This window comes from Falco naumanni, chromosome 4 (genome assembly GCF_017639655.2).
Source record: "Falco naumanni isolate bFalNau1 chromosome 4, bFalNau1.pat, whole genome shotgun sequence".
Lineage (NCBI taxonomy): Eukaryota > Metazoa > Chordata > Aves > Falconiformes > Falconidae > Falco > Falco naumanni.
Window position 1 is genome coordinate 63,894,882 of NC_054057.1, and position 18,138 is coordinate 63,913,019.

The 18,138-nt window shown below is 42.5% G+C and overlaps 1 protein-coding gene across 3 annotated transcripts in view; it reads right to left on the reverse strand.

Annotated features, from left to right (window-relative positions):
- Nucleotides 1-18,138, reverse strand: part of KDM4B (lysine demethylase 4B) — a 93,321-nt gene that overhangs the window by 30,025 nt on the left and 45,158 nt on the right. For 2 of the 3 annotated variants that reach the window (XM_040591484.1, XM_040591483.1), the window contains exons 9-11: nucleotides 4,901-5,097; nucleotides 4,386-4,418; nucleotides 135-304 (exon numbers count right to left, since the gene is read on the reverse strand). In XM_040591484.1, the coding sequence (XP_040447418.1) occupies nucleotides 135-304; nucleotides 4,386-4,418; nucleotides 4,901-5,097 (400 nt within the window). The remainder of the gene's footprint in view (nucleotides 1-134; nucleotides 305-4,385; nucleotides 4,419-4,900; nucleotides 5,098-18,138) is intronic. The other variant, XM_040591485.1, reaches the window with a different exon arrangement.

Below are 18,138 nucleotides of genomic sequence, written 5' to 3' on the forward strand. Positions count from 1 at the left end.
ATTGGGAGAGACTCCACTGGTATTTCCATGGAAATAAACATCAGCAGACAAGTTATTTACAAATGTGTTTTAGAGAGATAGCTTGCCCCAGTATTTCACCAAAGTGATCTACCATCAGTGAGCAGGGCCCTCACCTTCTCCCTCAATCACTTTGCTTCTCTCCTCTTCCTCTAGGTCTGTCCCTCTTTTCAGCTCCTCTTTTACTTTCACATCTTCCAAGGCAGTTTCAATAGCCATGACATCGCCAAGAGACTTCTGATCCTCTGTTTTATGTCTTCTGGGTTGACTTCTTTTTCGGTGAGACCTAGAAGTACAGAATTGTGATCTGACATAAAAGCACAGTCTTCAATATATAAAATGATCACTGACTTAAAAAGCTGAACACAAAACAAAAGGATCTTCTTTGGAGAGAAAACACAAGGTAGCTAACAATAGCTACAGGGCAAAAGAGATATCTGAAAGGAAACAGATGAACCTTGCTTAACACAACATTTAAGATCTGGACATTAATGGCTGCTACGAATGGATTTCTTGAAGAGCTTTTTCCCACCATTACTAATGTAAGCTCACGAGCTGCAGTTAAAATTATTTTAATTATATTTTAAATTTATTTTGCTTGTATTTCAAAATATAGATGACAACTCGTTATACATCTTTCTTTCATCTTCTGCCTTCTTTCCAACATTTCTTTTCATTCTATACGTGCTTCCCTTTGGCAAAGTGCTGGAAGCCTGCAAAGCATCATCTTCCAGCTCCGAAACATTACCCAGCACTGCCAGTTTCTAAAAGCACAGTCCCATGAATGCTTATAGCATAATCAATAGGCAGTCTATGATTTTTCAGTAGTATAATTCACCAGGTCCAAGGCCTGTGAAAAAGCCTAACTAAAAAAAGTGCACATTAATATGATCAGACTAATACTAAGAGGCCAATAGCAATTCCGTTCTTTCTGAAGAGTCAACGCCACTAAGACAAAGAGATGACAGTAGCCACAATGCAAAGACAAATGCAAATTCAGATGTCGGGATCAAGGCTCTTGGTTAGGAACCGCACTGGGAGCCAAGCACCCACACAGACACTCACTCGCTCCCCACTGCTCAAGTGGGACAAGGAGGTAAAACAGGAAGAAGTAAGAGCCAGAAAACTTGTAGGTCAAGACAAAGACAGTTTAGTAAGTGAAGGAAAGAGGAAAGAATAAAAAAGGGAAAGAAATAAGCAAAGGAAATCCACTCACCATCTCCCACAGGCAGACCAATGCCCAGCCAGTCTCCAAACCACAGCCACCTTGGAAGTCAACCCCTCCTTCTCTCTCTGTCCCAGTTTCTATTGCTCAGCATGACGCTTTATGGCATAGAACATCCCTGTGGCCACTTCGGGTCAGCTGTCCCAGCTGTGCCCCCTCCCAATCCCTTGCCCACCCCCAGCCTACTCACTGGGCAGGGTGAAGAGTGGGAAAAAAATAAAGCCTTGAGGCTGTGCAAGCACCTTTCAGCAACAGCCAAAACATCGGTGCCTTATCAGCACTGTTGTAGCCACAAATCCCAAACACAGCCCTGTGGGCTGCTAGGAGGAAAGTTAACTCCATCCCCGCCAAACCCAGTATGATTCTTTCTACAGGATCTATCAAACAGCTTGTTGAATGTTGGCTTTAAATCTAACAAACTGTCTTTTTCAGAAGAGACCTGCAGCTTTTACACCATTTTTAGCATGCAGACACCTATTTGGGTTTTTTTGAAAGCAGCATCTTCCGTACGGCCTCGCATCTACCATCATGGAAAACGCAATCACACTGCAATCACTGGCCCAAAACCCCCGAAAAACTGACATTCAGCTTTCCATCCTCAGAGCCCAGAAACTCAGCTGCTATTAGATTTGGAGTACAATGAAGTTAAGAACCCTTAATCAGCTAACCAACAAAGGCGGCAGAAAAAAATTCAACCTGAGATGAAATGATTAATAGAAAAGAAAGTTGATCCATATGCACAGTGATTTATAATTACTAGACTCTAACCATATGGTAGCCCTCCAAGTATAGATGTTAACTTCACACCTGCAAGACATTCATTAGCAGGAACAGACAGCTGAACCCAGAAGGATCGACTTTTCACCCACATTCTAAGTACACATCACCTTCTCTGCAGGGGAAAAGCAAGGTGGGAGAAGAAGATAAATCTGTAAGACTTATCCATTGCAGCCGGAACTTTCCAGTGTTGTTGAAGAAAGCATCAGAGCAGAAGCAAGTGTTACAAGCTATTTTTAGTTAAGTGTGTGTTTTACTCCTGTGGTGTAGAAATGCCAGGCAAAAATTAAATCACAAAGCTTTATACTCACAGTAGATTTAAAAAAAAGATCTTTTTGCAGTACTCTTCTCACTCTGAAGTTGAGGGGAAATTGAGAGAGGCGGAAGGCACATCATTTAAAGAAACTGTGCTTCCAAAACTACAAGCTGAAGGCTGTACATTTCCAGAAGGGAAGATGTTCTGTAGCTGACATAATTCGCATACCAGAAACAGGCTTTTTGTGGACTAGATTAAAACAGTCTCTCGCTGAAGCTATAAAGTAAACAAAGCTGAGTTTTTCAAAGGTAACTAACTATGAATGACCTTAGAGAAGAAATAACATACCTCTCTGCAAAGTTTAAAAGCTGCATTTTCCAGGAGAGCTGGCAAAAAAGCCCCATTTGTACTCTTTGAAGAACAGACCACAAAGTGATTTAAATTAAGTAGATACAACTGTGAAGAGGTTTGGGCAGAGGTGAATCCCATTCTTCCAGTAAAGTCCATCCCACTAAGAAAAGTCAGTCTTCAAGTAAAACGACGTCTTTCCAAGACTTACACATAGGAGAAAGACTATTGCTAAGCAGTAATCAACAGTTTCAAAACTGCTTCAGGATAATACTGAAATAATCTAGGAAACAATGAGCAGATAAGGAAAAAAAGTAACCTGGATCTTTTGCAATAGGCTCAGGTTAAGAGAGAGGCTCCTCTGCTAAGCAATAGGCTTGAAGAGGGGAAAATAATCCTTGGTGTTCATATAGTACCTCACACCATGCAAACATTACATATATTTAAGTAACCTTTAACAGCCATAGGCAGTAAATTTCCAGATGTGGCAGACTCCAGGGGCCCACTGGAGTCCTGTCACTGCCCACAAAGCCTAAGTGGCAACTTCTGACTCTGAGACTACGCTGCTTTTCCTGAAGCTTGCTGCAGAATGAATGGCTGAAAATATTTTAGGAATATAATTTCTGGAGTGGAGCAACACCACAGAGATTGGTTATCTGCCAAACACTGTATTTGTTATGTCTTTTGGGGCTTGGACTTAGTGGGCAACACACTTTCCCATTTCAATATTTGTAAAATAAGGGACCAAACATTTCACGTAGAAAAGGCAAGACACCGGACCGCCAGTCCAAAGGAACAGGGGGTGACTGAAATCTCCTGGAAGACCATAAACACCAGTGCTAGAGGAAGAGAGACACCCTTACTAGTGTATTACCTTTTCCTTTGCTAGAATGCCTAAATACATCAGCAATCATCAAATTATCAGGTCAACAGTTTTTAAACTTACTCAAAGTCCCTATCAAAGATGGTCCCAGAAACTTAAAAGTCTTTCTAAAGTTGTTTTTTTTCCCTGTATTTCAATGAAGCGATACTGGAACTGAAATTACAAGCAGAATACTGCATCTGGATGAAGCAGTACAATTTCCAGAGACTGCCAACACTCATACCAGACTTTCAACAACTACTAGATGAGAGCAGAAAGAAGTAAGCTCGTGTGCTGTACTGCGGGCACTCTGGGTAACAGGCGGAGCAGGAATGAGAATGACGTAAAAAAGGGTAAGCGAGCATATGGAAGGGCACACACCTCACATCTGAGTACACTAAAGTCCTATGATGATTCAGTTTCCTAGAATGTAGAGTCTCATTCTCCAAGCAAGCTTGATGAGGAAGGGAAGGTTCTCCCATCAGCAGCCCCTGTCTAAAACACTCCAGTGTTTCAGAATCCCAGTTCCAAATCCCTCTTTCTGAGACAGCGGCAGCTTTTTATTAACTACCTGCTTTGGTGACCAGTTAGCTTTATCCACAACCAGTTAATCGTTACATGTCCTTACTAATTCAATAGATTAACTGCAGACTCAAGAATGGAAAACAGGCACAAGATAGCTGAGGTTCCCCAATGATGCAAGAGGAGAATTCAGAAAACTACACAAAACCAAGATGACATGAGAAACCTCGATGCCCAAAGATTTCCTGTGCCATTTCAAGGAAGCAGACATGAAAAAACTAACTGAAAAAGGAAAACACTTTCAGAGTTACTATTTTAAGAAACTTGACAGGAAAAAAAAAAAGGAGTCATTTAAGTTGATGATGGAAGTCACATACCGGTGTTTGTTGTCCTCTTCCTCATCTCCTATCCTATAAGGCAAGATTCCAACAGTAAAAGGTTAGCATGCCAGATTTTCAATTCAAGCATGCTGTAACACACAAAACCCACAAACTTGTAGAAAATTAATACCGAGATCAAAGGAAGCATAGGAAGGCATGCATAAAATCCCTTTTGCAATTGATGGGGGTTTTTCTCCTCCTACTTTCTGATAAGTGAAGCTATAAATGTTTACTATAGATTTTTTGTCTTCGAGGATAAGAGATGAGATGTGAGGGGGCACACAGCGTCCTACTTCCAGAAAACATGTGCTTCTGTAACATTTCAAGTTAACTGAACAATGAGGGAGCACATTACCTAAGAAAAATTACAAGAGGAATTGTAACAAAACAAAACAGAAACAACAACAAAAAAGTTTGAACTACCCCAAACTAAGAATTACAGCATTTAAAATCTTAGCAATTAAAATCAAACACAGTGCTCGGACACAGCATTTTTCCTTTTTTCTCCTTACCTGCGAAGCAATTTAGTCTTCAGCTCTGCCTTTGTCTCGTTCCAGGCATCTAGCTCTGGGCTAGTCAGAGCTGTGGGTTTCATATGGTCCAGGACAGCAATGTCTTTTCCTTGTTTCCATAAATCGTAACGTTCCGGTTGTAGAACCCTCACAAAGACATCCATGGAAATCTTCACCATGTCTTTGCGGCAGGTACACTGCAAGAGATACCCAGACACCAACACCACGTCAGAGCAGAGGAACACCTTCTTTCCTGGTCAGCTGAGTCTGCCTTTCTCCAGAGGCAAACCAATGCTCCACCACTTGCAAGGTGGGTTACTAGAGGGGGTCAAGGCTAGGAACGGCACCGATGTATACGTGGCTGTTTCAGCTTAAGGGAAAGTGCTGCCTCTGCCTGCCCTTGGCAAAACCAGAGACAGCACAAGCTGCCATGCTCTCCAAGACTCTTCTCCCTCTAAGCCTGCCAACAAAGCTAGAACTTTCTGGTGACTGGTACCCAGTATACCACTCATCTGCTGTCTTACAATCATCAGACAGCAATAACTTTGGCTGATGTAGACCAGGTCTGAGTCTGACCTCAAACCTACTTTCCCTCCATTAGCTGGTCTCTTGCAGAGTTTCTCAGGCTAAAAAGAGATTATTAGTATCACTTCATAACTGAAGAAAGCCTTATAGGAATAAAAGGCTAACCTAGTGAACAAGGCAGTTAAACTTCATAATTACACATGACATCGCGCATAAATCCTTCACAAGACTGTAGAAAAATAAAAAAGGCTACAACAATACATTCTGCATCTAAACCACCTATGCCTAAGTCAAAGAAAATGTGCATTATTCATTTCAACTAACATACACTCGTTAAAATTAACTCCTGGAATTACACCCTTGCCATTGTACAAGCCTACACAAAGAGTACTTACAGGCATTTTTGCTTGGATGTCCGTTTGCTCTGATGAAGCACAGAATTAACAGACTGAGTCTAGCAACAAGTTCTTTATAAACTTTTAACTCAAAAGAAGGTGCTGGACTGAAAAGGACACCCCAACACCCACTGGCCTTGTGGGGGCTGCAACTACGGCTCTGCTGCTGTGTGTGAAACGTTGAGCCCCCTTTCAGTTCTGCTCTAAGGTGCAAAGCTTTTCTCAGTATGCACTAAATTGCTTTTCAAGGTGAGAATGAGGGAATTATAGCCACTTTGCAGGAATCTTTTTTTCCACCCCTCCTCCATACCTTTTCAAAACTATTCTATCATTCTCTTAGCAGAAATGCATGAAATTCATCTTGCTGCTCCCCTTCTTTGATTTTTTTACTACCATTATAAAAAAATTTATAGCAATAGTTAAGAAGCCACTGAGAGAGACAGAAGAGATTCTCTCTGCACAGTTCTCTGCTATGCCACTTCCCTCCCAACTCCTACTTTCCATTTTGCAAAGACCGCTGGCTACCTTCTGCTGCTCTGACTGGGAGAGCTCTAATGACCCAAGTGTGCTGAGTGGGAAGGAGCATTTACAGACAGGCACTTTCAGGAAAACCCAATTCATGTAATGAAAAATAGCACGGGACAGAAAGGATGGAAATGCAATTTGGCCAAAGGACGGCAGGACACAGATGGTAGCCATGCTCCGCATTCCTGGCCAGGCAGAAGCCTCTCACCAGCACCACCATCAATGCTGGCTCAAGGGATTTGCATTGAGCAGATTTTCAATCACTTTCCCTTAAGAAATTTTAAAAGCACCTGTGCACCGCTACAAAGAGGAATACAGGAGAGCACCCCACAGCACACATCATCAATGAGCTATGGAATGGAGACTGACCTCCTCTGCCTTTACAAAGCATGAACAAATGGCTTAAAAGGGGAAGAGCCCGTTTTCTGATCCTAACCTGGAACCAACATGCTGCAGCACACCTATGTCAACTCCTTCAAATCAAGCACAGCAAATCCCAAGTCAGATGGGCCTAAAGGTCTGCAGTACGGTCTCCAACCACCACCAGCTTAAGAGTCCCATGAAAACGTAAAGTACACACAGATTATCAAGAAACCACATACCGAGCTATCTGGATGCTATTCAGAGAAATGACACTGGGCTGCAATCTCCAGCATACCACAACACTAGAAGCCTGCATACCGCCAACTTCCTTTCTTTACACAAATCTAACATGATGCATGTTTATATTCCAATTTTAATTTCATTTTATTGCTTTCACACTAGCAAGCATGAATAATTTACAAAGCCTCTTTCCTTTGGGGCTTCTTCTGGACCATACAGTTATATTTCCTCAGCTGCTGCAGTTGTATCACACTCACGTTCCCATAATGGCCAGGGTATTTTTCCATTCCCTCCCCTCAGATCCAGCAGCAAGATCCTGCTTAATACAGCAGATGCTTCCAATACAACTGCAAAAGGGTATGTGTGAGGGGTGAGAGAAGGAGGAGAAGGGGGGAGATCAGAGGGGGAGACCGTGGGTGGAGAAGGGCAAGAAATTTCCTTTGCAATTAATTACCTGCTTTATTCCATTACGGCAGGACAAAAACAGCAAGCTTGTGCTTCCCTGTCAATGATACCCAATTCCATGTATTGCCTCCCCTTCCATGTACACAGAGTTGCTTTTCTTTCAAAATATTTAACTGCAGTCATGAACATGTGTATTTCCTAAGACACATTAAGCCTACACCCTCCACCTTTGTCTCTCCCAGCTTCTGCAGAACACATCCTTCTGTGTTCCCTTCCCCCCCCCCTCAAATTATAACACTTCAACCTTCCACTATTGTTAAACTTTATAGAAACAAAGAAAAAAAGAATTAACAAATCTACATTTCACCACCACCACTAAGAAGAAATACAGAAGCTTTTCCTTTATGTGAGCCAAAACTGCACCACAGAGCCCCGACTCAGGTATTCACAGAACTCCTAGGTACCTGTAGACCTGTGAAAAATTTAAGAGCGCTATGGTTGCCCAAAGCACAGGCCATGACTAAATGGCAACATGAAGGATACGTCTGTCATGTCAAAATGACAGGTGAGAAATTTAAGGAACTCTGAGATCTAATCAAGTATCTTCCCGTCCCTCCTCTGTCATTCTCCATTTGGTAGCCAGACCACCACGCCAAACTGCTCGGGAACAGCAAGGCTGTCAGAGCAACAGGTCAAACAACAGAATAAACCACAGAATATTAATAACGAGGATCTCCAAGGACTGACTGCAAGTCCTGAAAATGGAGGTAGAAAAAAGCAAAATAAAACTCTAAACAATTCTAGGGTTAGCTTTTTGCCTTCAGTTACACAGAGGATCTGAGACCCAAAACAGCAACAAGACAAGAGGAGCTTCCACTTTCGCTAAATCTGCAGGAACGGAATTTGTTCCACCCTCCGAGGCTCTCCTTAGCCTCACCCCTCGTTCCTCATAAGCTAATGACCGTTAACCATACAGAGCAAGAACACGCAAAGGCAACTTGCAATCTCAGCACATACAAAAACACTGCAAGGAAATGCACAGTGAAGCTCTTCTCAAATACAGAAAGCCAACATTCTTCCTCTACTTATTGTTTTGTTATCTGCTACTAAAACTTGGAGGCTGCGGTAAAATATCTGACTGCATCAGGAACCCTGTCTCATCAATTATAACTCAAAGACTGATAGAGGGGGAATTTATGGCTACTGAACGTGTAACAGTTATTTGCAATTTCATTTAAAAAATAAAAACACTAATAAGCCTATATAAAATAACAGTCAAATAAAAAGACTGTCTCCTTGAAGTAATAAAATCAAATGATATATGGAAAAACACAGCCTCATTCAACCTCAACCTTCAGCACAGCTTTTGTGTAAGCTATTCACACTAGGCTGAGCCCCATCTGTTTCACAACATATAAAAAGTTAATGTAAAATAACTCTTCTCTTTATGCAGAAATAGTCACAAGAACGATATATTTAAATTGGCACCACTGGTTCCCATGGAAAACCCCCTCACATTTAGAGGAAATCAGGGCCCACCGCACAGTTGCTTAAGACTCAGCCAGTCTTAAGCCATTTTGCCATAATGGAAATTTAAATATAAGAAAACGCAACAAACTCAAAGTTGAAGTTCCTTCAGCTATTATGCCACCATTAAATGCCAGACCAAAATCTTTGCTTAAAGCTCTTCTATCTGCTTTTTCCTAACAATGAAGCCTAAAGGCAAGTTACTGGGAAAGCAAGACAGTTACATTCAAAAGGCAGCCAAGAAATTCTTGTTGTGTATTACAGGACCACATACTGCTAACGCAGGCACCGCTCCGAAGCTGCTCTCCATAAATTTCTAGGACAAGGTACAGAGTTTCAGCCTTCGGGAGAAACACAAAGTCCTCCCAGAATAATACTCTTAAACAGCTAACCAATTTGTTATCATATTATAGACGTGTTACTTGAAAACTAGTTAATACTCATCCAATGTAATAAAAAAAATAAAGCAGCCTGGCCTCTGGTTTAATTTTCCTTCTACTCAGTCCCCGTACAGCAGTGCTCTCCCAGATAGCCAAGGCTTGCAAAGTGACAAAGGCAGACAAATGGCAAGGATGTGCCTCAAAGATGAGTGGCGGGTATTCTGCAAGTTTATGAGGAGTTAAACTTTGAGAAGGAGGAAAAAAAACCACCCTAAAATGCATAGTTCGTGTGTTTAATGGTTGGTAGTTGAAAGCTTGTGGGAAAGAAGATGAGTCTTGACCCCCTGTTCCGAGCATAATTACCAGCATCGCCGTAAGTCTCAACAACAAACCAGTTCATTAGGAAACCCACTGGAAATCTTCCACAGAGTTTCATAAACAAAACAATTAGGCAAAGATTTCCAAGGACTCCCCCTGGTCCCTGGCTGCAGGGCACACTTGTGTGCTTCCTTAACTTGCTTCCGTAATATTCCATGCGGATTTTTGTGCATAGAAGAGTTGGGTAAATGGCAAGTGGCATTAGGCAGGGAGTCAGATTTACCCCACACCACTGCATTTGTAATAAGAGGATTCTGGTTTATGACAGAATATAAAATGCTATGTGACCTGCTTCATTTTAGGCATATAAAATAATAACCCATTCCAACTGGCATTAGGCTTCTGCTGATACGTCACATGGAGAGTTTTTGGGGTTTTGGGGTTTTTTTTTCAGTTTTTTGGCAAAACTATTTTACAACCTCTGCCAGAATTCTTTTTTATCTTACTACTCTGTAGACTACCTTGTAAGGATGCCAGCCACTCCTGAATCTCTCTCACATATACACAATCCTCCTTCCTGCAAGACAAACACAACCACAGCGGAGGGGCGGGGGGAGGTTGACCTCGGTGGGCCCCGAGTTGCAGGTCTCGGCTAAGGCTGAAAGAACGCAGGAGGAAATTCAGCGGTACTGCAAGAAGGGGATTCAATGAAGTACCAGTTCCTTTCTGTTTTGACAGACTCATTCCAGTAGAAGAGATAAACAAAATAAGACTTTTATCCAGTCATTATGATGCGGTCTATAGCGAAGATCACTCTGAGGTTATCTCAAGCTATTATTTCTTCCGCATCGTAAGACTTGCAGTTGGTGAAAGAAGCCTACCACCGACCACTGTGGCTGGCAGAAAACACGTCGTTTCAGCAGGTCAGCACCCCGCGTTCATGCGTTAAGCAAGCAGCAAGCACGAACTGACATGGCTTGGTGAAGATCTACAGCTCTGAAGTGACAGACACGCCAGACAATTCTTGCTAAGTGACTAAAGTTATCCTTTTATCCTCCTGTTTGATCATCTGCTTTTTATTCGTCTCTTTTCAAAAGAAAGCCAAATGCTGTGCTCTATTACACGCCTGTAAACCTGTAACAGATGAAGTAGTAAAATCCACTATTTTGTATCCCATGTATGACAACCATGATCTATAGACAGTTTGTAGAAGAAGCATGAATAATTATGTTGGGGGGAACATGAAGTGTCAGTATCTAAAGTGACAACTCAAGATCTGCTTCTAGCACGCTATCAAACTCTTCCCCGAGGTAATAAAGAGTATTCCTCAGTAACATTTTCCAAAAGATACAAAGCTGAAACCAGCAGTCCTGGCTTACCTGGGAGGTCTCAGCAGATGGGGGTTGGCCAACGTTGATGCCCACCTACAAGGAGGGCCAGAAGGAGGGTCTGGGGAAGTACGGGCTGCCAGCCTGACCCCGGTGCCAGAGGTCAGGAGCCGATCACCCCGAGTGCCACCACACGGCACACACAGGACAGCCAGGGGATCAGGCCCAGCCAGCACGGGGTTACAAAAGGCAGGTCCTGCTTGACTAACCTCATCTTCAGTGACAAGCTTAGCAGCTGAGGGAAAGGCTGCAGATGGCGTCTACCTTGACACCGTTTCCCACAGCATGCCCCTGCAGAAACAGGCTGCTCATGGCCGGAACGCGGTAAAACACCGCTGGATGGCTGAGCCCGAGGAGTGGTGGTGAGGGGAGTCGCACCCCACTGGCAGCCGGTCACACGTGGTGATCTCCAGGGCTTGGCGGTGGGGCCAGCCCTGTTTAATAACTCTATCAACGACCCAGACAGAGGGATCGAGTGTCCCTCAGTCAGTTTGCAGATGACACCAAGCTGGGTGGGAGTGCTGATGTGCTGGAGGGCAGGAAGGGCCCCGCCACGTGTCACCCCTGAAGCAATTCCAATGGAGCAACACCAGCCACGCAGGAAGGCACAATGCTAAGGCAGCTTTTAAGAGGGATTGTTGATGGCCTTGCCATACTAGCATCCCCAAAGCCAGACGACCCTTAAGCCTCTGCTCTGACACATGAATGATGGGGGCTGGTACTTTATGAGGGTCTCCCGTGTGACAGAGGAGCTGAACGAATAAGCTGCAGGGAGCACATTCCTCACATTGCTATTTACTACAGCCGCAAAGCGCACCACAACATAAATCACAGGGTTAGTGAGGCAGAGAGAGAACAGGAGACTGTGTCAACCCAGCAACATCAGGACTGCATGGGTTCAGGGCAGCTTTCCATCCCAGAGATCCAGCAGTTTCCATCGCTCACTCCTGGGGAGTCATTACTAAGCAGCATTCATAACATCAAGAACAGTATGCTTTACTTCTTTTTACTTTTTAAAATTTTTTGATTTCTAAATTTTTTCGATTTCTAAATTTTTTCATAAGTTTGGCTGAGTCACATCAATAGGCCTGGTCTAACACACACCAGACCCTCCCCAGTCCCGTGCCCTAAGGGTACCGCCAAACACTGAGCAGAAGGACAGGCTGCCTGCATCATCACTGCCCCCAGCTGCCTGCCCCAAGGTGCATATGTCCCATCTACTGTCAATCAAGGCCTGAACTGTTTATAATTACATTCTGGATTTAAAACTAGTCTTTCAGATGCTCCTTCTCCAGGGCAGGACATCCCAAAGGGACAAGGCATATACCTGCTCAGCACCCACCCATCTGCACGGACCTCAGTTGTCGGGTCCAGCAGCAGCTGGGCATCCCCAGGGACTGAAACCCTGGAAACCTCCAGGATGTATTTTTTTCTGCTGACAGAACAGCAAGTGTTCTTCCTGCATTAACAAAAATGACGACAAGCAACCTTCCAGTAAGTACTTCAGAAGATGATCTTGGAAGAAAGCCGGTAAAATGAAGCTCCAAGACCATTTCAGAAAAATAACTGTCTCCTTTCCATCTTAGCATGAAAAACACTGTAAAAATTCCTTTTTATTGCACAAAATCAGTGTTTTGTCAAGAGTAAGGTATTAGGGATGTTTACAAGTAATAAAATATGTACAAAGTTAAAGGCAGAAGAGATTTTGTACAAGAGTAATTCTGAATCTGACAAAAAACTATGGAAATGCCATTCCATAATAGATTTTTAAATGTATTCTAAGCTTAAAAGGTCTAACTAGAGTCAGTTGAGGCACACATACAAAGTAATGCAAAAATACAATTCTTCTTCCCCCTTTTTTTTAGTATTACTAAACAGTTTCTGCAAAAACCTTATGAATTTTGTTATCTTCAAAAATAAGGACATCTTTAAGTGTCCTTGTTTGAAGCAAGCTTCAACTTCCCAAGGAAAATTGTATGCCAGACAACTGTAAATCACCAATCCTCCAAATATAAATTTGAGATCTGTTATTCCAATATTACGCAAAAAAAAACCCCAAACATGTGAGGAAAGGGTTCAGAAGAAATAAGCTAAGTCTGAGATCCAAAAGGCACCTCTCTCAAAGATGCCTTTATCTATCAGTAAAATCCAAGGATAAGAGTCTTACTTGCCTTCCCCCGCTCCCCGGAGGAATGACTGAGCAGCAGAGCGGGACTAACTGCGCGGAGTGAAAGGCTGTGTGGGAACACGGCACAGGATGAGATGAAGGCTACTTATTTCAGAACGTAAAACGCAGGATTCGGGAAGGAAGGGCAACTTGACCCCATTTTATATTGAGATAGATAATTCCAGCACTATCTCTGGAGTAAACAGGAGATAAAATTAAGGTATGAAAATGTCAACTGATAGTAACACAGGCATTATCACCCAGGAGTGTCTGCTATTAGCGTAAGCGAAAGTTTAATTTAATGTTCCCCTCCCATCCACTTATTACCAGTCTGGTTTGCAAAAGAAATGGAAAAGCCTACTCATGAGGTACACTTCAATTTCTTATAAAAGCGTACGCTCTCAAAGCGCCTTTTGAAAACCAGGAGATTTACAGGCCACCTCGACTTCAGGAAGGACACTTCAGTAAAACACTTGGGTTTAAAAGGGTTGGGTTTATATTTACATTTTATAAATTAAATTTAATAAATAAAAATAATTCTATCAGTTGTAATTATTATAATCAGTATTATTGAATATATGTTATACAAAATAATACAATGTATATTATATAATAAATATACAACAATATATAAAACCATATTATGTATATTTTTTTATATATATAAAAAATACACAGCTATTAAGGCCCTCTGTTGATGGCTGCATCCCAGAGTTTTCAGAAACAACACAAATCAAACCAGTAATGCAGAAAGGAACTGCAGGCTCATGTAGCAAAACAAAAAGAAAAAAGAAACCCGAATGGTAAGAAATTAAAATTAACATCCACTGCCTTTTGTTCACCAAGATGCTTTCAACAACGGAACAGAAAAAAGAAAACAAAACAAAAACAAAACCCACACACGACAAAGTTCACAGAAGACAAATGACTGAAGAACTCCAACTACAGAGTACAAAGGAAAATACTTCTTCCTAATTTTCTAGGCTCTGCCTATGCAGGTAAACATGAACTGTAGTATATAAAAATAAAACTATCCCTACTCAACTGTATTATTTAATCAGTACTATTAAGGTCTGAAGCAGGGTATTCAGTTCAAAGCTCACTCCTGAAATATCGTGCCAATATCTCCAACACTATGAAAACCCCTTTAATTCAAACTCACTCCTTTTTACTATGCACCCTGTGACACACTGATACTCATGTTAGTCAAACAGGACTGTACCTTGAAGAGAGCTTTCCCTGCCAGAGTCTGATCTGCAAAGAGTGCTGAAATGAATTCCCATCACGTCTTTGGGAAGACGTAGTGACAGCACACCGGAACTATCCACAGGAGCCCCAAGATTAACTGAAGGTCCCTCTCCAACCCTAGACAGGTAACTGACAGATGTGCTGTTCAACCACAGCTTTTCACACACATCAGGTGGAACAGGCAAGCTGTGGTTGGCCTCAAAGTCACCTTGACTGGAAAATAAGTCAGCTGCAACACAAGGTTCCTTGAGGACAGAGACATTTACATTGCCAGTAAATGGGAGAACAGCTAAAGAGCTGTTAATTCTTACACTTCTGGGCACAATGTCCAGCTGTAGGCAAGACATCTATTTCCCAGTGGTACACCACCATGTAATTAAAGACATGAAGTAAAGGAGAATGTTATACCCTTCCTCTGAATCTAAAGAGATTGACATTTGCTAAGAACAGAGAGCAATCAGTCCTGAGGATCTATACACATCACTAGAGATTACATGAATTTTGTCTGTCACACACCAGCACTGAAGCTGGAGAAGCAATCGTTAGAAGGATCAGCAAATCAGACTTAAGAGGCAAGCACCTGCTACAACTACAAAGCTGAAACAAGACCAGGGAAAAACTAACACAGAAAGCAGAGAATTCTGCTGAATGTTGGTGGTAACCCACGTGCCAAAAGCCATCGGCGCTCAGCCGCCCACCTGAGCCTAGGACGCGCTAAACAGACGCTGGAGATGTCCGATGCAGATGAAGACATCTCTGCATACTGGCCCTATGTTCGGTTAATAAAGATACTTCAGTCAAGGTTTGCTCTTATGGCAAGAGGCTCCTTATCAGCAGCGGTTACAACTTCCATCTAAAGGCATGAAACCATTACACCTACACCCCTCCAGTTCCTTCACAGAGTCATAGAATCAGCATAGTTTGGATGGGAAAGGACCTTTAAAGGTCATCCAGTCCAACCCCCCTGCCATGAGCAGGGACATCTGCAACCACACCAGGTTGCCCAGAGCCTGGTCCAGCCTGACCTTGAATGTCTCCAGGGATACAGCACCAACTTCTAAGCAGTTCTGAAAGACTCCAAAACCTCTCCCTAGGTTTTCAAAAAGCTTTGAACTGCACAGGACAGCTAGTTTATTCACTTGGGTATTGACTAAACCAATTTCCACTTGGTTTAGTAACTTGTAACCATCCTGGTTACAAGGTTACACAGACACAAGTGTATTTACCCACTATCAGTTTCCTACACAACTCTGCAGCCCTTGCCTTTTTTTTTTTTTTTTTTTGGGCTAATGCTGATGCTTGTTCTACAATTAGAGCAGAACTAGTGTCTAAAGAAGCTGATCTTTAGACTTCACCTAGTTATTATGTATTTTTTACAGCCTAGGCAGGTTCTGCTGTGGTTAGCAGAACATTTCATCCATCTGGCAGGTAATTAGCACAGCTCTGTCTGTTTCTCTGAGGTGAGCCATTACCTTCCTGTGTGAGTGCTCTCTTACGCTATGCCATCGACATCTATCGCTCTCAGTAGAGCAGAATCCAGATTTCATCCCCAGGATAACGTCCAGGAGAACATTACAGCTGACTAATTTTGAACCTTACCTTGTCCCTGACCTCATGAGTACTGGTAGGACAAGGTATTGCTAACCTGAGGAAAGGAGAATCAGCTTCCACTGCAGCAGGAGCGTGGGCCGGCAGAGTGCTGCCCAGCCAAGAGTTTCCAGGAACTTCACAACAGAATGTATGACAAGTAAAAACAAAAACCTGCCTGGATGTGGGCAAGGATAATTTAATTGTGCCTGAGAGCACAGAAATCAATATAGCTGTTTCTTACATTTACTAAACCTGCAGTAGTTAAACCAAAAATCACACCCTCCAGAGTATGTGTCTCTCCACAAATTCTCTCTCCACAAACGTGCAGGCGGCTCAAGTGTACACAGTCAGCCGATACTTCATTAAGTCCCTGTTTAACTTAAAATGAGATTTAAACACACCTTTTGCCCTTACAGCGTAACAGCATTCATACCTCATCTGGAATCTGATAGTAAGGTATCAAAGGGTTAATTAACATGTATGCAGTGCCTGGTTTAGGCAATATTAAATGGAAATCTCTGAACAGACAAGTGCCACTGAGTGCAATGGAAATAAATTGGGCGTCTCCTTCCACACTTCAACTTCCTCTCCCTAGATTTGCTCAGAGCTCTCTGTGCTGCTTGTTCAGTAATTTCACGCTACGCTGCTTAACAATGTAAGCATGGAGGCTCAATCTAAAACTGCACTTCCCAAATGTCACTTGTTTGTGAACACATGGCTGAACCCAAAATTGCTTTTAATATTAGAGCGGTGCCTGCTGGCACTGCTGTAGTTAAGGGTCTGTCAGAATTTCCATGATAAACCCCATTTTCTGGGGTGTAATACCATGACCATTTGCTACAGATAAACCTGGTATACAAGGTCACAGCAGACAAACACGATTTTTAAAAAATTTTCAAACCAAGTTTGCTTGGCTATTTTTGAGGTTAAGACACTGAACACTGACTGAGGACTCTTACGGTTCTAGGTTTTTCTTACCATCCCTTTAACTCCAGAACAAATGCAAATGTACAACTCCCACCCCAGCCTCTACCTGGCCCTGGAGCCTCGATTGCTACCATGGGGTCTCACCTATGGACCTGATGGGATATGAAGAGATTACAAGCACCACTGTAGAGTTCGCCACTTGAACAGTGGTGGGAGACAGAGAAGCCAAATATGAAACTTTTCAGCATGAGGATTTCTCTGTTGTGAGAGTAATTTCAGTTGCCATCACTAGAAATTTAGAGATGTTACCACACCGGCACTGCAAGTTTGTGTATTATGGCACATTTTATGGCATATTTCATTTTTATATTTCATGGCACAGCCCCTAGCATACCTAACAAGATTTTTTTACACCCCTGTAATTTCAGAAATGAAGTAATAAAATCTGTTTATTTTAAAAAAAGAGAGAGCTCCAATACCAAATTTATTGGCTAACAGCAGAGTCCTTGAAACTATTGGCTGAACATTGCTGAAAAAAAATAAACAAGACAGACACTTCACATTTCAGGAACCTGATCGGCTGAGCTTGCTTTCCATGGGATGAGCTTCTCCGACACTAATTATTGTGCCATTGGATAGTCAAAGACTGCCCGCCTGCAGCTGCTGAGGGAGGCTATAGAACAACAAAGAGGGGGAAAAGCAGGAAAAAGGCTCCTGTGGGGTTACAACCATCTTCCTTTTCTAGCTGGGTTAATGATAGTCACTTAGCAAAAAGGAAAAATAGAAAGAAACAGCACAGGGGTTTTTTTGTGATTCTACAAGATCCCTTGAAGCCTGCAGAGCCAGAACAGCACTAGCCTCCAGAAGCAAAAAAGAGTGACTCACATTAGTCACCAAGCATCCACTCAGGCTGAACAACACACAACATAGATCACAACCAAATATAATTCTGCATAGAAAGTTTCAGCTTGGCTCAAAAGTGGCCAAAGGCATCAGAGCATAAAGGTGGAGGGTTAGAGTGCACTGTCCAGGACCCCAGGATCCCAAAGCTGAGAAAAGCATTACGCCATTTGGTAATCCTCTACCTTTTGCTACTCTCCCAATATAAACCTTTGTAAATAAAAATGGACATCACTACACTGTTCCACACACAGACACAAATGTACTGGCTGTCCATTTGGAACGGAGTTGGTTTTGTCCAAAAGAAAGCATTAGGATGCATTACAAAAGTTACAATCAA